Source organism: Pristiophorus japonicus, chromosome 3 (assembly GCF_044704955.1).
Source record: "Pristiophorus japonicus isolate sPriJap1 chromosome 3, sPriJap1.hap1, whole genome shotgun sequence".
Lineage (NCBI taxonomy): Eukaryota > Metazoa > Chordata > Chondrichthyes > Pristiophoridae > Pristiophorus > Pristiophorus japonicus.
The window spans coordinates 216,894,062-216,911,143 of NC_091979.1; the positions used below are offsets into that span (position 1 = coordinate 216,894,062).

Sequence of the window (17,082 nt, forward strand, 5' to 3'; positions counted from 1 at the left end):
TGAGGCCTCAGTTTTGGTCTCCTAATCCGAGGAAGGATATTGTTATTGAGAGTGTGCAGCGAAGGTTCACCAGACTGATTCTCGGGATGGCTAGACTGACATACGAGGAGAGACTGGATCGACAGGGCCTTTATTAAGTGGAGTTTAGAAGGTTGAGAGGGGATCTCATAGAAACACACAAAATTCTGACAGGACTGGACATGTTAGATGCAGGAAGAATGTTCCCGATGTTGGGGAAGTCCAGAACCAAGGGACACAGTCTAAGGATAAGGAGTAAGCCATTTAGGACTGAGATGAGGACAAACGTCTTCACTCAGAAAGTTGTTAACCTGTAGAATTCCCTACTGCAGAGAGTCGTTGATGCCAGTTCATTGGATATATTCAAGAGGGAGTTAAATATGGCCCTTATGGCTAAAAGGGATCAAGGGGTATGGAGAGAAAGCAGGAAAGGGGTACTGAGGTGAATGATCAGCCATGATCTTATTGAATGGTGGTGCAGGCTCGAAGGGCCGAATGGCCTACTCCTGCACCTATTTTCTATGTTTCTATGTATGATTAAGAAGTTTGTAGATGATACTAAAATAGGCTGTGTGGTTGATAATGAAGAAGAAAGCTGTAGACTGCAGGAACATATCAACTGGTCAGGTGGGCAGAACAGTGGCAAATGGAATTCAATCCAGAGAAGTGTGAAGTAATGCATTTGGGGAGGTCTAACAAGGCAAGGGAATACACATTAAATGGTACAACACTGAGAAGTGTAGAGAAATAAAGGGATCTTGGATTTCATGCCCACAGATCCCTGAAGGCGCCAGATAGATAAGGTGGTTAAGCAGGCATACGGAATACTTGCCTTTATTAGCAGGGGCAAAGAATACAAGAGCAGGGAGGTTATGTATGAAACACTAGTTAGGCCATAGCTAGAGTACTGCGTGCAGTTCTGGTCACCACATTACACAAGATGTGATTGCACTGGAGAGCGTACAGAGAAGATTTACGAGGATGTTGCATGCACTGGAGAATTTTATGTATGAGGAAAAATTGGACAGGCTGTGGGGAGACCTTATTGAGGTGTATGCAATTATGAGGGGCCTGGATAGAGTGGATAGGACTATTTCCCTTAGCAGAGGGGTCAACAACCAGGGGGCATAGATCTAAAATAATTGGTAAAAGGTTTAGAGGGGATTTGAGGAGAATTTTCTTCACCCAGAGGGTAATGGGGGTCTGAACCTCGCTGCCTGAAAGGGTGGTAGAGTCAGAAACACTCACCATATTTAAAAAGTACTTGGTGTGCACTTGAAGTGCCATAACTTACAAGGCTACGGACCAAGAGCTAGAAAGTGGGAGTAGGCTGGATAGCTCTTTGTTGGCCGGCGTGGATATGATGGGCCGAAATGGCCTCCTTCTGTGCTGTATATTTCTATGATTCTATTTCTATAAAATGCTTACTTAGGTTGTGGACTGAAATTGAGAGAATGCTCCTTTGCTCCTGTGAATGGACTGACAAAAAACTTGAATTAAATCCAAATTAATTATACATGACATAGATTAAAATGGAAGATAGATTTTAATGCAAGAAAGAAAGCTTAGTTTTATCAGCATTGCTAGGCCACTATGTAGAAATAGTGAATTAAAAGCCTTTTTGCAGAGTGAAACACCAGGGCTACTTGCACAGGGGGGAAGGGATGGATTGCGCTATAAAGTTGATAGTTATAATGCACCTCCAGGCAATATATACAAGTGAATCCCGATAAAAGGGACCATCAATAAATGTTTTGTGGAAGGATACAGCAAAATGGAGTGACTGGTGGGGCATTTACTGTAAGAGATTATTGTATGTTCTGACCATCTCCACTTGCCCCAAATGTAAAGCTATTTTTATTCTTTGGTGGAATATAAAAAAAAAAGAAGATTCATACTATTGCTATTCATCTAACATCAAACGTTGCAGGCTAGAAATCAAGTTTAACAAAGATGCAGTGGAACCACTGGAAGAGGAGATCCAATTGAAGAGACCCAGTGAAGAATTCTGCATTCAAAACTACCGTGATGGATTCAACAAGGAATTGTGGGTAGTGACACCAACCATAGAATCATTTGCAACTATCAGCTGACAAGGGTTCTAGCTCCTTATTGTGCAGGATCCAAGCAAAGTTTGGATAAAACCTTGAACTGGCTCAGTATAGGAGTCCTGATAAACCAATCAGTTCAATAAAGGTAGATATGGAAGCCCTAAATGAAATTGCAATAGAAACATACTTGGGAAATACCTAGCACAAAGGTTGGTAAAAGGATTATTATTACTGCTTTCTGGCTTCCTACTTAGTATTTCTTTGTATGTGACCCTAAAAATACTGATAAGAACAGAGAAGTTTATTTTGGCAAGTCGTTCTTAAGATTTCAGTTACCACCGTCTCTCCCAAGCCTCCTGATGGCTTCTATAACCTTCAAGAATTTTTTCGATGCAACCTTCAAATAATACTTCATCATTAGATTGCAAATTGAAATAAAAAGCCGTAAATTGCAAAGGAGGAGGATACTTTTGATGCAGCCCTCATACCAACTGCACATTCATTCTCCATGGAAACTATTTTATTAAAATTATTTTAAAGCGCTATTGCTAAAGGATCATAATCAGACATTAACTTGTTGAAGTGATCAATTTCTCAGCATTCCCACACAAACACTCTGCATGAGTAGGAATATTATTAGAGTCCTGAGGAGCCAGTGGGATCACAATCAGCTAATTCAAGATTTTCTAAAGGGATCTGTTGTCATAGGGTGTCGTTACAAGATCCATCCCAGACCAAATGAGGACTTCCATTCTCTAGCTTGGACAATTTCAACCATGCTCTACTGAGAATGGATACAAGCTTTGGGTGGGAGAGGGAGATGGGGATGGTGGGCTGAAGGTCCTGGATTTGAATGCAGAAGATTGGAATCCATGTTATTTATAAGCAAAGGCAGTCAAATGTTAATCGCCTGTGAAACACATCTGCACAAGATATAAAGACATCTTCATTTCTTCACATTTGAGATGAGTGGACAGATCAGGTCCAAGCATAAAATAATCTTTCTGAAAGATCTTGATCAGTCAGCGATGATGTATATATACCTCATTCAACTTGAAGCAAGAGCTGTTACATTAATATAGCACGTCTAACTGTAGATAGGACCTGTATGGTAACTAAGCCAACCCGAGTGTGTCACAAATTGTTTCGATCTCGTGCCTAGCTGTGAGGCAATCCAAGAATTGTACTTAGATTATATTTCTGCTGAATCAGCACTTTGACTCGGCATTCCTATAGAAGGCAGCGAACCTTCAATAACAGGGAATTCTTCTCCAGATAAAGAACAAATGAGAGAAGTTGAAGAAATCAGCTTATGTCTCAGCAAATAGACCACTTGCCTTTGGTGACTTGACCAAAATGTTGCTGACAGCTGCATCAGTCAGAACTAAATCTGCCCCTAGAACTGACCAGCAGCTATGCAGGGCCCCACAAACAGTATCTGCATGAGCTAACCTTATGGCTAGTGCCTTTTGGACAAAGGTGGTCACTCTGGGAACAATCAATGGCCCACTGCTGCCACAACTCATGTAAAACGCATAAGAGTAGGGCATCAGTGAAGGAGTCTCCATTAAAGGAACTCAGTTATCAAGGATCTGTGTGTATGTATTATAATTTTATTAACCAGAGAAGTGATCTTACAAAATAGATCGGCAGAAAGTTCTTACTAAATCTAGCTTTTAGCCTGCCCCTGGTTAGAATTATACAGATGAAACATTATCATTGTTAGGATGCCTCCCTTGCCCATGGTCATGCATTGCTGCATCTTTACATAATCCTGTTTGCTGAGTAGGAATAAACATTTGAGTACCCATATTCTACAGTTAGCTACATTTGAATACAGTAGGGATATTGAGGTACGGTGAAACATTGCATTGAGGCAATATTTAACCAGAACCACATCAGGCTTCAGTTCTACTCGTGTTCAGGTCAGTTATTACTCATGGCCCTAATTGCAGCATTTGCTTTCTTCATTGCCTTCCCCAAACAAACTTCAGAACCAACCCAAGTTGGTTACCAACATATTAGTATTAAGAACATTGTTAAAAATATTTGAATTCTGATGAAGGAATTAAAGGTGAGCTTCATTACAGAAAACACTTGTATTCCCAGATGAGGCAAAGGATAGAAATGCTAAGAGAAAACTATTAGGGGGAAAGTAGCATGCAGCCAGGTTATTACTGATTGATCAAAACATAGGCAACATTTTCTCATACCTGGAGGCTCAAATAATCGTTCTAAAACATCCATGGCCGGGGAGAAAGAAAAAAAAAATATTATGAAATGCAAATTGTATGTTTCAATGAGGACAATATGAAAATAGTAAGCGATTTGAAGAGGTAATCATACCTTGGATACTGTATAATCACCAACTCCTTGTGATTTTAATCCCGGTTTTAACTGCGCCTCCAGATTTTCAATCTCTTGCTGGAACTCATCTCGTTCGTGCTCACGCTCGGCTGCTTGTTCCTGAGTGAAAAGGATACAACCAACTCTCAGGTACTACTTTGCTAAATTTATATGTTGTTCATCTTTTACCGTATCATTTCATTCTTCACTTTATTCCATTTTATTCCCCCTCTTAAATTTCCTTTTCATTTATTAAGCAGAGGATTGACCACAGGGAAAATTGGCTACCCTGCATGCTAGCTTACTATTTCTTCAATACAAAGCATTCTCTATATAACATCAAGTTAAGCTCAAGTTCCCATTATGAGAAAAGTCGATGAAGCAAATACCACTAAGACATTGAGCATCAGTGATATCACGGTGCCATGGCTTTGGTCTCCCGTCTCTCCTTTCAGTGCTGTTTAATGAAGGTGAGGGTAGAGGTGAGGTGGCAATGATCGATGAAAAGGCAGAGGCAGGTGTGCCAACAGGTGGCTTCCTCCTGATTCAGTGTTGACTTCTGCATGCTAGTAATATTGGTAACTAAGGCTTTTGGCCACAAATGATTGATCCAGGATAGTTTGTTGTAAAAATATTCTACGTGGTAGCGCCAACAGTCTGGTAAAAAAGAAAGACTTGGATTTATATAGCATCTTGCATATCCACCGGACATTTCAAAGCGCTTTACAACCAATTAAGTACTTTTGGAGTGTAATCACTGTTGCAATGTAGGAATACGGCAGCCAATCTGCGCACAAGCAAGCTCCCGCAAACAGCAATGTGATAATGACCAGATAATCTGTTTTTTGTTATGCTGATTGAGGGATAAAAATTGGTCAGGACTCCCCTACTCTTCTTCGAAATAATGCAATGGGATCTTTTATGTCTACCTGAGAACAGACAGGGCCTCAGTTTAACGCCTCATCCGAAAGATGGCACTTCTGACAATGAAAAAGGTCAATCTCAGCTACCCAGCATACAGCTCACCATACTGCTCAATTAGTTGTCACTTCAACAAAAGAAAAATACTCTCTGTCCTCGGCATCCGACACTGTTCCAATGATGCTTTGGTATTTACCAGGGAGACAGAACAGGTGGACATGACATTGGATGATGAGAATAATAATGAGACAAATACATTTAAAATAAAATGTGGAGAAATATTCAATAAACTAAACTAATCAAACTCAAAGTGGATAAAAACGGGTTAAACTCTCCCCCACATCAACTCAGTCCAGACCCCGCTCAAAATGATTACATCCACGCATTTTAAAAGAATCTAGGGAAGAGATAGCAGAGGCATTACGAGACACATTTCATTTGTGAGAAAAAGGTATAGTGCCAGAGGATCGGTGGATAGCTAATGTAATACCTATATTTAAGAAGGGAGATAAAACATGTCCAGGGAATTATAGACCAGTCAGCTTAACATCGGTGGTAGCAAAAATAATGGAATCTCGACTAAAAAGAGAAAATAGAACATCTAGAAACCAAAAATATAATAATGAATAGTCAGCATGGATTTCAAAAGGGAAAGTCTTGCTTGACCAACCTCATTGAATTTTTTGAAAAGGTAACAAAGAATAGACAATGGTAATGTATTGGGGGAATTTATCTATATTTGCAAAAGTCCTACGATAAGGTACCCCATAATAGACTGATGAACAAGGTCAGAGAATGTGGAGTCAGGGGACAAGTAGCAGAATGGATAGCTCACTGCCATCAAGACAAAAAGCAGAGAGTAGTGGTACAAGGTAGCTATTTCAAAGTGGCAGAAGGTGGGTCATGGTGTTCCACAATGATCAGTGCTGAGACAACTGTTGTTCACAATTTATATTAATGATTTAGACTTTGGAATCAAAAAACACAATTTTTCAATTTGCAGATGACAGCAAATAGTCAATACTGAGGAGGACTGCAACAAATTACAGGTCGTCATTAATAAACTTGCAGAATGGGCACATAATTGGCAAATGAAGTTCAACACAGATAAATATGAGGTATTACATTTTGGTAGGAAGAATAGGGAGGTCACATTACTTGGAGGGTGCGAGTCTAGGTGGGAGAGAGGAATAAAAGGAATCTGAGTACAAATACACAAATCACAAAGTTGCAACACAGGTTCGCAAGGCCATAAAAAAGTAAACCAAGCACGAGGGTTTATTTCTAGAGATATAGGGCTCAAGTTTCCACATGATTTGCGCCTGATTTTTTAGGAGCAACTGGTGGAGAACTGACTATCTTAGAAATTGCAATTCTCCACATTTTTTTTTCTGCAGTTCTAGTCAGGTAGAACAGTTCTGCTTTGGAACAGAATTTTTTCTTCAAAAGGGGGCGTGCCCGGCCAGACGCCTGATTTGAAAGTTTCCACAGTGAAAACGTACTCCAAACTAAAGTAGAATGGAGCAAGTGAAGATTTTTGTAGAACTGAAAAAACCTGTTCTACACATTAAGAAATCAGGCGCAGGTTACAAATTAGGCGTCCAGAACGAGGTGGGGGGGGGGGGGGGGGGGGGAGGGAAGTCATTAAATTCTATAATAAATCCTTATTTATACTTATACAAATATTATACAAATAAATCCAACCTGAATAAACATTTATAAGCAAAGAAAAGATTAAATAAACCATCTTCCTACCTGTGTGAAAGTGCTTCAGGCAGGCCTTTCGGATCGAAGGCTGAACGGGCCGGCCCGAGACTTCAGGCAGGGCCCGTCCCCAGCACCAGATTTACAGGTAGGTGGCGTTGGGTTGGGTCGGATCGGGGAGGTTCGTTTTGGGTCGGGGGGGGTGGAAGGAGAGATGGAGAGAGAGAGGAGGACGGGGGGGGGGGGGGGGGAAGGTCAGGTCGGATCCAGTCCGGGAGCGGGAGTCGGATCGGGTCCAGTCGGGGGGGCGGGGAGCGGGAACAGGAGCGCGGGTCGGGTCGGGGGGGGGGGGGGGGGGGCGGGGCGGGGAGCGGGAACAGGAGCGCGGGTCGGGTCGGGTCCAGTCGGGGAGGCGGGAACAGGAGCTTGGGTCGGGTCCGGGGGGGGGGGGGGGGGGGGGGAAAAGAGTGGGTGTCGGGTCTGGTCCGGAGGCGGGGGGGGGCGGGGAGCGGGTCTGGTCGGTGCGGGGGGGGGGGGAGCAGGAGCTGGCTGTGGGAGGAGCCTTATTCACGCAGCCCCAGTGAGGCCATTCAGCCAGGGCTAGGGGCTGCGTGCTTCGGGCCCCTCCCACACAGTTCGGCGCCTAGAGCTACTGCACTTGCGTGCCCACTGTAGCGCGCATGTGCAGAGGTCCCGGCACTGTTTTCAGCGCAGGGACCTGGCTCCGCCCTCCCACAGCTCGTGCTGGCTGCGCCGAGGGCCAGAGGACTTGCAGGGAGGTGGAGAATACGGAGGATTTTTTTAGGCGCACTTTGTGGCGCAAAAAACGGGCGTCCAGGTCGGGACTGCGCCGTTCTAGGCGCGTGTGGAAACTTGGGCCCATAGAATTGAAAAGTTGGGAAGTTATGCTAAAGCTGTATGGAACCTTGGTTAGACCACGAGTACTGTGTACAGTTCTGGTCGCCATATTAAACAAAGGATATAGAAGCTTTGGAGAAGGTGCAGAGAAGATTTATAAGGATGATACCAGAAATGCGAGGGTATACATATCTGGAAAGGATGAACAGGCTGGGTCTCTTTTCTCTTGAAAAAAGGCTAAGGGGTGACCTAATAGAGGTCTTCAAAATTATGAAAGGTTTTGATAGAATGGATAGAGAGAGAATGTTTCCACTTGTGAGGAAGAGCATAACTAGAGGCCATCAAAATAAGATAGTCACCAGGAAATCCAATAGGAATTCAGAAGAAAACTCTTTACCCAAAGAGTGGTGAAAATGTGGAACTCACTGCCAGAGGGAGTGGTTGAAGCAAATAGTATAGATGCATTTAAAGGGAGGCTAGACAAGCATGAGGGAGAAGGGAATAGAGGGTTATGCTGATATATTTCGATGAGGAAAGAGGGGAGGAAGCTCAAGTGGAACATAAACAACGGCATGGAGTGGTTGGGCCGAATGCCTGTTTCTGTGTCGTATATCCTACGTAAAAAAGGGACAGTTACTGTAGGCATCAAGGACACCCGTCTCCAAGATAATTAGTGGATCTAATTCATTATTTCTGAGTGGCAATATTGTCACTCAGAAAGGCTTCTCATTTTGGAAGATAGTGTTTCAAACTTCAGTTGCTGCTACTAAGCCATTGCAAAAACTTCTTAAATAAGGACACCAAAACGCATCCCCGTCCGTCAATCACCTCATTATTGAGATCACAGATAAGACCAGATTGTGTGTTTAAAAAAAAATAGATCCTATGCAATCCAAAGCAAAAGCATTGGTCAGGGTTAATTCTTGATGAGCAGTCGCAGACATTTAAGGAGATATTTCATAACTTGCAAAAAAATATATCCCAACGAGAAGGAAAGACTAAGAGAAGGGATAACCATCCGTGACTAACTAAGAAAATAAGTGATGGTATCAAAAGTGAAGACAAGGGCATACAATGTGGCCAAGGCTAGTGGGAAGCCAGAGGATTGGGAAACTTTCAAAAGCTAGCAAAGAACGACTAAAAAAATGATTGAGAGAGGGAAGATAGATGATGAAAGTGAACTAGCACAGGATATAAAAACAGATAGTAAGAGTTTCTACAGGTACATAAAAAGGAAAAGAGTGGCTAAAGTAAATGTTGGTTCCCTAGAGAATGAGACTGGGGAATTAATAATGGAGAACAGAGAAATGGCAGAGACATTGAACAAATATTTTGTATCGGTCTTCACGATAGAAGACACTAAAAACATCCCGAGGAACTATAGAGAGGGAGGAACTTAATACAATCACCATCACTAAAGTAGTAGTACTCGGTAAAATAATGGGACTAAAGGTGGACAAGTCCCCTAGATCTGATGGCTTATATCCTAGGGTCTTAAAAGAAGTGGCTGCAGAGATAGTGGATGAATTGGTTATAATCTAACCAAAATTCCTTGGATTCTGAGGCGGTCCCAGCGGATTGAAAAACCGCAAATGTAACGCCACTATTTAAAAAAGGAGGCAGACAAAAAGCAAGAATCTATAGGCCAGCTAGCCTAACATCAGTCGTTGGGAAAATGCTGGAGTCCATTATTAACAAAGCAGTGGCGGGACATTTGGAAAAACATAATTCAAATAAACAGAGTCAGCATGGGTTATAAAAGGAAAATCATGTTTGACAAATTTGCTGGAGTTCGAGCAGGGTGGATAAGGGGGAACCAGTAGATATGGTGCATTTGGATTACCAGAAGGCATTCGGTAAGGTGCTACATAAAAGGTTACTGCACAAGATAAAAGTTCACGGGGTTGGGGGTAGCATGGATAGAGGATTGGCTAACTAACAGAAAACAGAGTCGGGATAAATGGGTCATTTTTCAGATGCCAAACAGTAACTAGTGGGGTGCTGCAGGAATCGGTGCTGGGGTCTCAACTATTTACAATCTATATTAATGACTTGGATGAAGGGACCGAGTGTAATGTAGCCAAGTTTGCTGATGATACAAAGATGGATGGGAAAGCAAATTGCGAGGAGGACACAAAAAATCTGCAAAGGTATATATAGACAGGCTAAGTGAGTGGGAAGAAATTTGGCAGATGGAGTATAATGTGGGAAAATTAGGTTATCCACTTTGGCAGAAAAAATTATAATTTAAATGGAAAAAAATTGCAAAGTGCTGAAGTACAGAGGAACTTGGAGGTCCTTATGCATGAAACACAAACAGTTAGTATATAGGTACAGCAAGTAATCAGGAAGGCAAATAGAATGTTGGCCTTTATTGCAAGGGGAATAGGGTATAAAAGCAGTACAACTGCACAGGGTTTTGGAGAGGCCACACCTAGATTACTGCGTACAGTTTTGGTCTCCGTATTTAAGGAAGGAGGTGTTCAGAGAAGGTTCACCAGGTTGATTCCGGAGATGAGGGGGTTGACTTATGAAGATAGGTTGAGTAGGTTGGGCTTTTATTCATTGGAGTTCAGAAGAATGAGAGGTGATCTTATTGAAACATACAAAATAATGAGGGGGCTCGACAAAGTGGATGCAGAGAGGATATGTCCACTCATAGGGGAAACTAAAACTAGGGGACAAAGTCTCAGAATAAGCGGCCGCCCATTTAAAATGGAGATGAGGAGCAATTTCTTCTCTAGGAGGGTTGTAAATCTATGGAATTCTCTGCCCCAGAGAGTTATGGAGGCTGTGTAATTGAATATATTTAAGGCAGAGATAGACAGATTTTTGAGCGATAAGGGAAAAGATAGTTATGGGGAGCAGGCAGGGAAGTGGAGCAGAGTTCATGATCAGATCAGCCATGATCTTATTGAATGGCAGATCAGGCTCGAGGGGCCTGGTGGCTAACCCCTGCTCCCATTTCTTATGTTCTCTTCAGTCAGCACCAGGATTCTGTATCCCACTGAATGATATGGAACCATGTGAATATTGGGTGCCGCCAACGCAAGAATCAGACAACTGTGTTGCTTCAAAGTTTCATCCAGAGAACTCCTTATGACTGGTTATTCATCGTGAATACCAATTCCTTGATCTTAGGTGGGATATTTTCAGTACAAATTCCGTGGCTCAGTGGCAGCATGCTCACATTGGAATCAGAAAGTTGTGGGTCCAAGTCTCACTCGAGATTTGAGCACATAATCCAGGCTGATGCAGGTGTCGTCTTTCGGATACTCTCTGCTCTCTCAATGCTCCCTAGATTTATTTTGAGTTGTAATAGTGTCACTCAGGATGGCTTCCCATCTAAGGAGATGTTTTCAATTTTGTGAGGCCGGTATTTCATGCTTCAGTAAGAGATAGCACAGAGGCTGCAAACAGCCATGAAGAGCAGTGGCAACTCGTTGACACTTCAGTATTTCTGAAGCCAGAAGTCATAAAAACTTGCATCACAGAAGGAGGCCATTCAGCCCGTCGCGCCAGGGCTGATTCTTGAAAGAGCAGTGGTGCTTAGTCCCGCATCCCCTCCTTTTGGTCCTTAACCCTGTCAGCTCCTCATCCTCGAGTACCTGTCGAACTCCCTTTTAAGATTAATGATGGAATCAGCTTCCAATATCTTTTCAGGTAGAGCGTTTCAGATACCTCCGAGTGAAAACATTTCTCCTCATCTCCTCTAGATCTTTTTCCATTGATTTTAAATCTATGACCTCTGGTTATTGACCCATTTGCCACAGGGAATAGTTTTTCTTTACCTACTCTATCAAAACCCCTCAAGTCATCTAATTTCTTTACGACAATGAAGAGTTTATTTTTCAATAAACTCCCAAGATGACAGATATAGGATGACCATCACCCAGAACCTACAAACACATGGTCTGAGCTTGCAACAAAGATCTAATGTTTTCCATGAAGACCCTTTTTACTCTATTTACTCCGACTGGCAGAAGGTGGGAAGTGGTGTTCCACAAGGATCAGTGCTGGGAACACTGTTGTTCACTTATTACATAAAACGATTTGGACTTAGGAATCTGAAGTACAATTTCAAAATTTGCAGATGACACCAAACTGGGTCGTGTCATTCATACGTAGGAGGACTGCGATAAAATATAATAAGATGTTAATAAACTTGCAGAATGGGTGTGTAAATGACAAATGAATTTCAATATAGATTAGTGTGAAGTGGTAACTTTTAGCAGGAGGAATAAGGAGGCCACATACTCCTTGGAAAATAACAGTATGAATGGGGTAGAGGAGCAAAGGGATCTAGGAGTACAGATACACAAATCATGAAAGGTAGCAACCAGGTTAATAAGGCCATAAAAATGCAAACAAAATACTGGCGTTAATTTCTAGAGGAACAGAACTGCAAAGCAGAGGTTATGTTAAATTTATAACCTTGGTTGTTAGACCACACGGAGTGCTGTTCACAGTTCTGGTCTTATACAAAAATGGTGTAGAGGTACTGGAGACAATGCAAATTTTTTTTTTTTATAAAAACAAGGATGTTACCAGAGCAGAGGTTACACTGAACAAACTGAGATTCTTTTCTCTAGAAAAGAGATGAGGGGTGACTTAATAGGGATCTTTCAAATTATGAAGGAGATTGACAGGGTAGACAGAAACATAGAAACATAGAAAATAGGTGCAGGAGTAGGCCATTCGGCCCTTCTAGCCTGCACCGCCATTCAATGAGTTCATGGCTGAACATTCAACTTCAGTACCCCATTCCTGCTTTCTCGCCATACCCCTTGATCCCCCTAGTAGTAAGGACCTCATCTAACTCCTTTTTGAATATATTTAGTGAATTGGCCTCAACAACTTTCTGTGGTAGAGAATTCCACAGGTTCACCACTCTCTGGGTGAAGAAGTTCCTCCGCATCTCGGTCCTAAATGGCTTACCCCTTATCCTTAGACTGTGACCTCTGGTTCTGGACTTCCCCAACATTGGGAACATTCTTCCTGCATCTAACCTGTCTAACAGAGAGATGTTTCCACCAGTGGGAGAGTTTAAAACTAGGGGTCATAAATATGAGATGGTCACCAGTACATCCAATAAGGAATGCAGGATAAACTTCTTTATCCAGATAGTGGTTAGAATGTGGAACTCACTACCACAGAGGCATTTAAGGGCAAGCTAGGTAAGTACGTGAGGGAGAAAGGAATAGAAGGATATGCGGATAGGGATAGAGGAAGTAGAATACAAAAACATAAGAATTAGGAGCAGGAGTTACCCATACGACCCCTCGAGCCTGTTCCATCATTCATTAAAATCATGGCTGATCTTCAACCCCACTTTCCTGCCCGATCCCCATATTCCTTGGTTCCCTAAAGAGTCCAAAAATCTATCTACCTCAGCCTTGAATATACTCACCGACTCAGCATCCACAGCCCTTTGGGATAGAGAATTCTAAAGATTCACAACCCTCGGAGTCAAGAAATTCCTTATCTCAGTATTAAATGGCCAACCTTTTACCCTTATCCTCAGACTATGACCCCCTAAGTTCTAGACTTTCCAGCCAGGGAAACAACCTCTTAGCATTCACCTTGTCAATTCCCCCTCAGTATCTTATATGATTCAACGAGATCATCTTTCATTCTTCCAAACTCCAAGACAGTACAGGCCGAATTTACTCAATCTCTCCTCATAGGACAACCCTCTCATCCCATGGATCAATCTAGTGAACCTTCGTTGCACCATCTCAAACGCAAGTATGTCCTTCCTCAAATAAGGAGACCAGAATTGTACACAGTACTCCAGGTGTGGTCTCACCAAAGCCCTGTACAATTGTAGTAAGATTTCCACTCTTATACTCCAACCCCCTTGCAATAAAGGCCAAAATGCCATTTGCCTTCCTAATTGCTTGCTGTTTTTGCATGCAAACTTTCTGTTTCCTATACGAGGACACGTACATCTCTCTGAACACCAACATTAAATAGTTTCTCAGTAGAAGAGGGTTTGTATGGAGCATACACACCGAGGTTCTATACAAGTTTAACATAACTTCTCGGTTTGGCCCGAATGGCCTGGTTCTGTGCTCTAAATTCTGTGTAATCTTTATAAGCAGCCTGAAGAAGAGTCATAGAACAAATGGACTTTTTCCTGCACCCTCTATCTTGAACAAAAGTTGCTGGAAATATGAGCCGATAACGGCATGACGAGGGCAAAGGGGCACCTGGTACATTAGTGAATGACTGGACCTATGAGATTTAAGGATTAACAACAACCACTACTTTTATTTATATAGCGCCTTTAACGTAGTAAAATATCCCAAGGCTCTTCACAGCAGTCTTATAAGACAAAACAGATACATTTGACACCAAGCCAGAAAGAAGAAATTAGCGATGATGATCAAAAGCTTCATTAAAGAGGTAGGTTTTTAAAGAGCATCTTAAAAGGAGGAAAGAGAGGTAGAGAAGCGGAGAGGTTTAGGGAGCTGTTCCAGAGCTTGGAGCCCAAGCAGCTGAAGGCACAGCCACTGATGGTTGAGCGGTTATAATCAGGGACAGAATTTGAAGAACGCAGACATCTCGTGGGGTTGTGAGGCTGAAATAGATTAGAGATAGGGAGGGGAAAGGCCATGGAGGGATTTGTAAACAAGGATGAGAATTTTGAATTCGAAGCGCTGTTTAATCAGGAGTCAATGTAGGTGGCCGAATACAGGGGTGATGGGTGATCGTGACTTGGTGCGAGTTAGGACACGGGCTGCCGCGTTTTGGATGACAAGTTTACGCAGTGTAGAATGTGGGAGGCCAGCCAGGAGTGCGTTGGAGTAGTCAAGTCTAGAGGTAACAAAGGCATGGATGAAAATTTCAGCAGCAGAAGAGCTGAGGCAGGGGCGGAGGTGGGAAATGTTATGGAGGTGCAAATAGGCGGTTTTAGTTATGCTGCGGATATGTGGCCGGAAAGTCATTCCATTAAGAAACAGAGGAACAATGGAAGAGGATGATGAATGAGAGTCAAATCAGGTACAGAAAGAGAGAGGGAAAGAAAGATTGCAGGAAAGAAAGATTGCACAAGAGATAAAACAAATAAACATTTTAAAATCTCAGTTATCTACATGCAGGAATGAGATCAACAGTTTAAATTGGTCCCTTTCTGGGCCGGAGAGGTTGACTGACAATATATTAACAATTACCACATAGTTAAAAGAGTACTTACTGTTAATTATGAGTCCTAACATTCTGTGGTGAGTTTAATGGACAATTAATATGCAAATCCAACAAGTTCTTAAAAATCATCATCATAGGCAGTCCCTCGAATCGAGGATGACTTGCTTCCACGTCAAAAAGTTCACAGATGTTTCAATGAAGGACCTAAAATTCCAGGTCCCGAACTAAATCTTGAAGGAAGGAAGATGCCAGTGCGTGAATTTTTTTAACCACACGGGCTTGACAGAGCTAGGTCTTGGTCCAGTGGCAAGGATTAACCAAGACAACTGGATACCAGCTCTGCTGCATGGACCTAGTGCGCACACATTATCGCAGTGTGAGCTGGCCTGTGCTGCCCCTAGGACCTCTCCTGGGCCCTGATCACATCGTTCTGCAATCGCTCGCCTCTCCCTGACCTCGCCGCTCCTGCTGTATCTGCCCACGCTCCAATCACCGACCTGGACCTTGGTGACGTCCATCTTCACTGCCATTGCTCCCCTGCTCCAGCACGTGCTGCTCCTTGGAGTGATATGCTGACACACTGCTCCTTCCGCTCCCTGGCCTGCTCCGTTAGTGCTCGCAGCCGGGGCCTGCTCAGCCTGCTGGGCCAGGCCGACACGCTGCTCCTTCCGCTTTAAAAATATTTGAAGATTTAAAAATAACAGGGAGGCTAAAGGTGAGATACCGTTTGTGCAAAGCAAGTGGCTTGAATCGACCAGAAAGGTCTGGAGATTTGAAACTCATGACGTATCACTTCATGCCCTGAACTTGTTGGCTGATTTGCACATGTGTGCGTCGTTAACAAGGCATTATGTTTCCAGGAAGGTTCAGACCCAATGTGTCTTAAATGGGTGCAACTTCCATGATTTTCTTTGTTTGTAACTGGCACTAATCCTGGTGCAAGGAGAATGAATATAAAAGAATTGAAACAGTTGGCCAGGACCAATGGATCACTAGCATTCTACTATTATTATAATCTTGTTCGTCAAGGAACAATGGCCCCTATTGTCACCACAATTGTGCAACGTTTTGTGGTGTGAAATACTCACTTTCCAACTTTCACCAAGTTTGGACGCCGTTGCCGACCAGATGCTCCAGTTAAAAAAATGTTGCCACAGACATGAGTCAAAAGGGGGTCAGGCGCCGTTATTGTGGACTTAATCGATTTTGGCCGTCCACGATTTTATTCAGCGCGGCGCACAATGCCCAAAAGCCCCGCACCAAAAAAACGTACGTTAACGTAGGGAATCAGCGCGGCGCACGAGGACAGGAGCGAGGCAATAAGAATACACAATAATACACCTTTTTTTACCCCACAGGGAACGCTTTTTGGAGCAAGGGAAGATGATTTCCGGGCCAAAAGGACTGCTTCCCCCACAGCTGTACCCACTGCAATCCCCGGCCGAAAGGACTGCTCCCGCGCAGCTGGACCCGCTGCAATCTTGAGCCATAGGACTGCTCCCGCCCAGCTGGACCCGCTGCAATCTTGAGCCATAGGACTGCTCCCGCCCAGCTGGACCCGTTGCAATCCTGAGCTTATAGGACTGCTCCCCCACAGCAATCCCCGGTCAAAAGGACTGCTCCCCCACAGTCCCGGGTCAAATGGCTCAGTCCCGCTCCCCCCTGCGAGTTGAATTTCGGGAGCGGGAGGGGCATTCGGCCAGGATTGCAGGGGCGGGGGGGGGGGGGGGGGGGGGGGAGGAAAAAGAAGTCCTTTGGGGGCCCGGGATTGCAGCGGGTCCAGAGGATTTCACTTTTTAAATGCTGGATTGTATGGTATAGAAATGAGCACGTTAATCATTTTGGGGTACAGAATACAGCAGTGATCAACTGCTAATGATGTCTATGTCTTGGTAAAGTTGTCTCGCAATCGCTAATCCCTCAGTGTGAATGTCATTATGAATCAAAAACAACAGCAGGCTTCAGCATCTCTGGTTGCCCTGGCAACTTCAGCTTTTTGCGCGTGCCCCAGAGTGTTTTTAAGCACAGACTTGAA

The 17,082-nt window shown here is 43.3% G+C and overlaps 1 protein-coding gene across 3 annotated transcripts in view; it reads right to left on the reverse strand.

Moving 5' to 3' along the window:
* pcnt (pericentrin) overlaps positions 1–17,082 on the reverse strand; it is a 308,639-nt gene that overhangs the window by 115,294 nt on the left and 176,263 nt on the right. For 2 of the 3 annotated variants that reach the window (XM_070876280.1, XM_070876278.1), the window contains 2 exons: positions 4,416–4,535; positions 4,283–4,303 (listed from right to left, as the gene is read on the reverse strand). In XM_070876280.1, coding sequence (XP_070732381.1) covers positions 4,283–4,303; positions 4,416–4,535 — 141 coding nt within the window. The remainder of the gene's footprint in view (positions 1–4,282; positions 4,304–4,415; positions 4,536–17,082) is intronic. The other variant, XM_070876279.1, reaches the window with a different exon arrangement.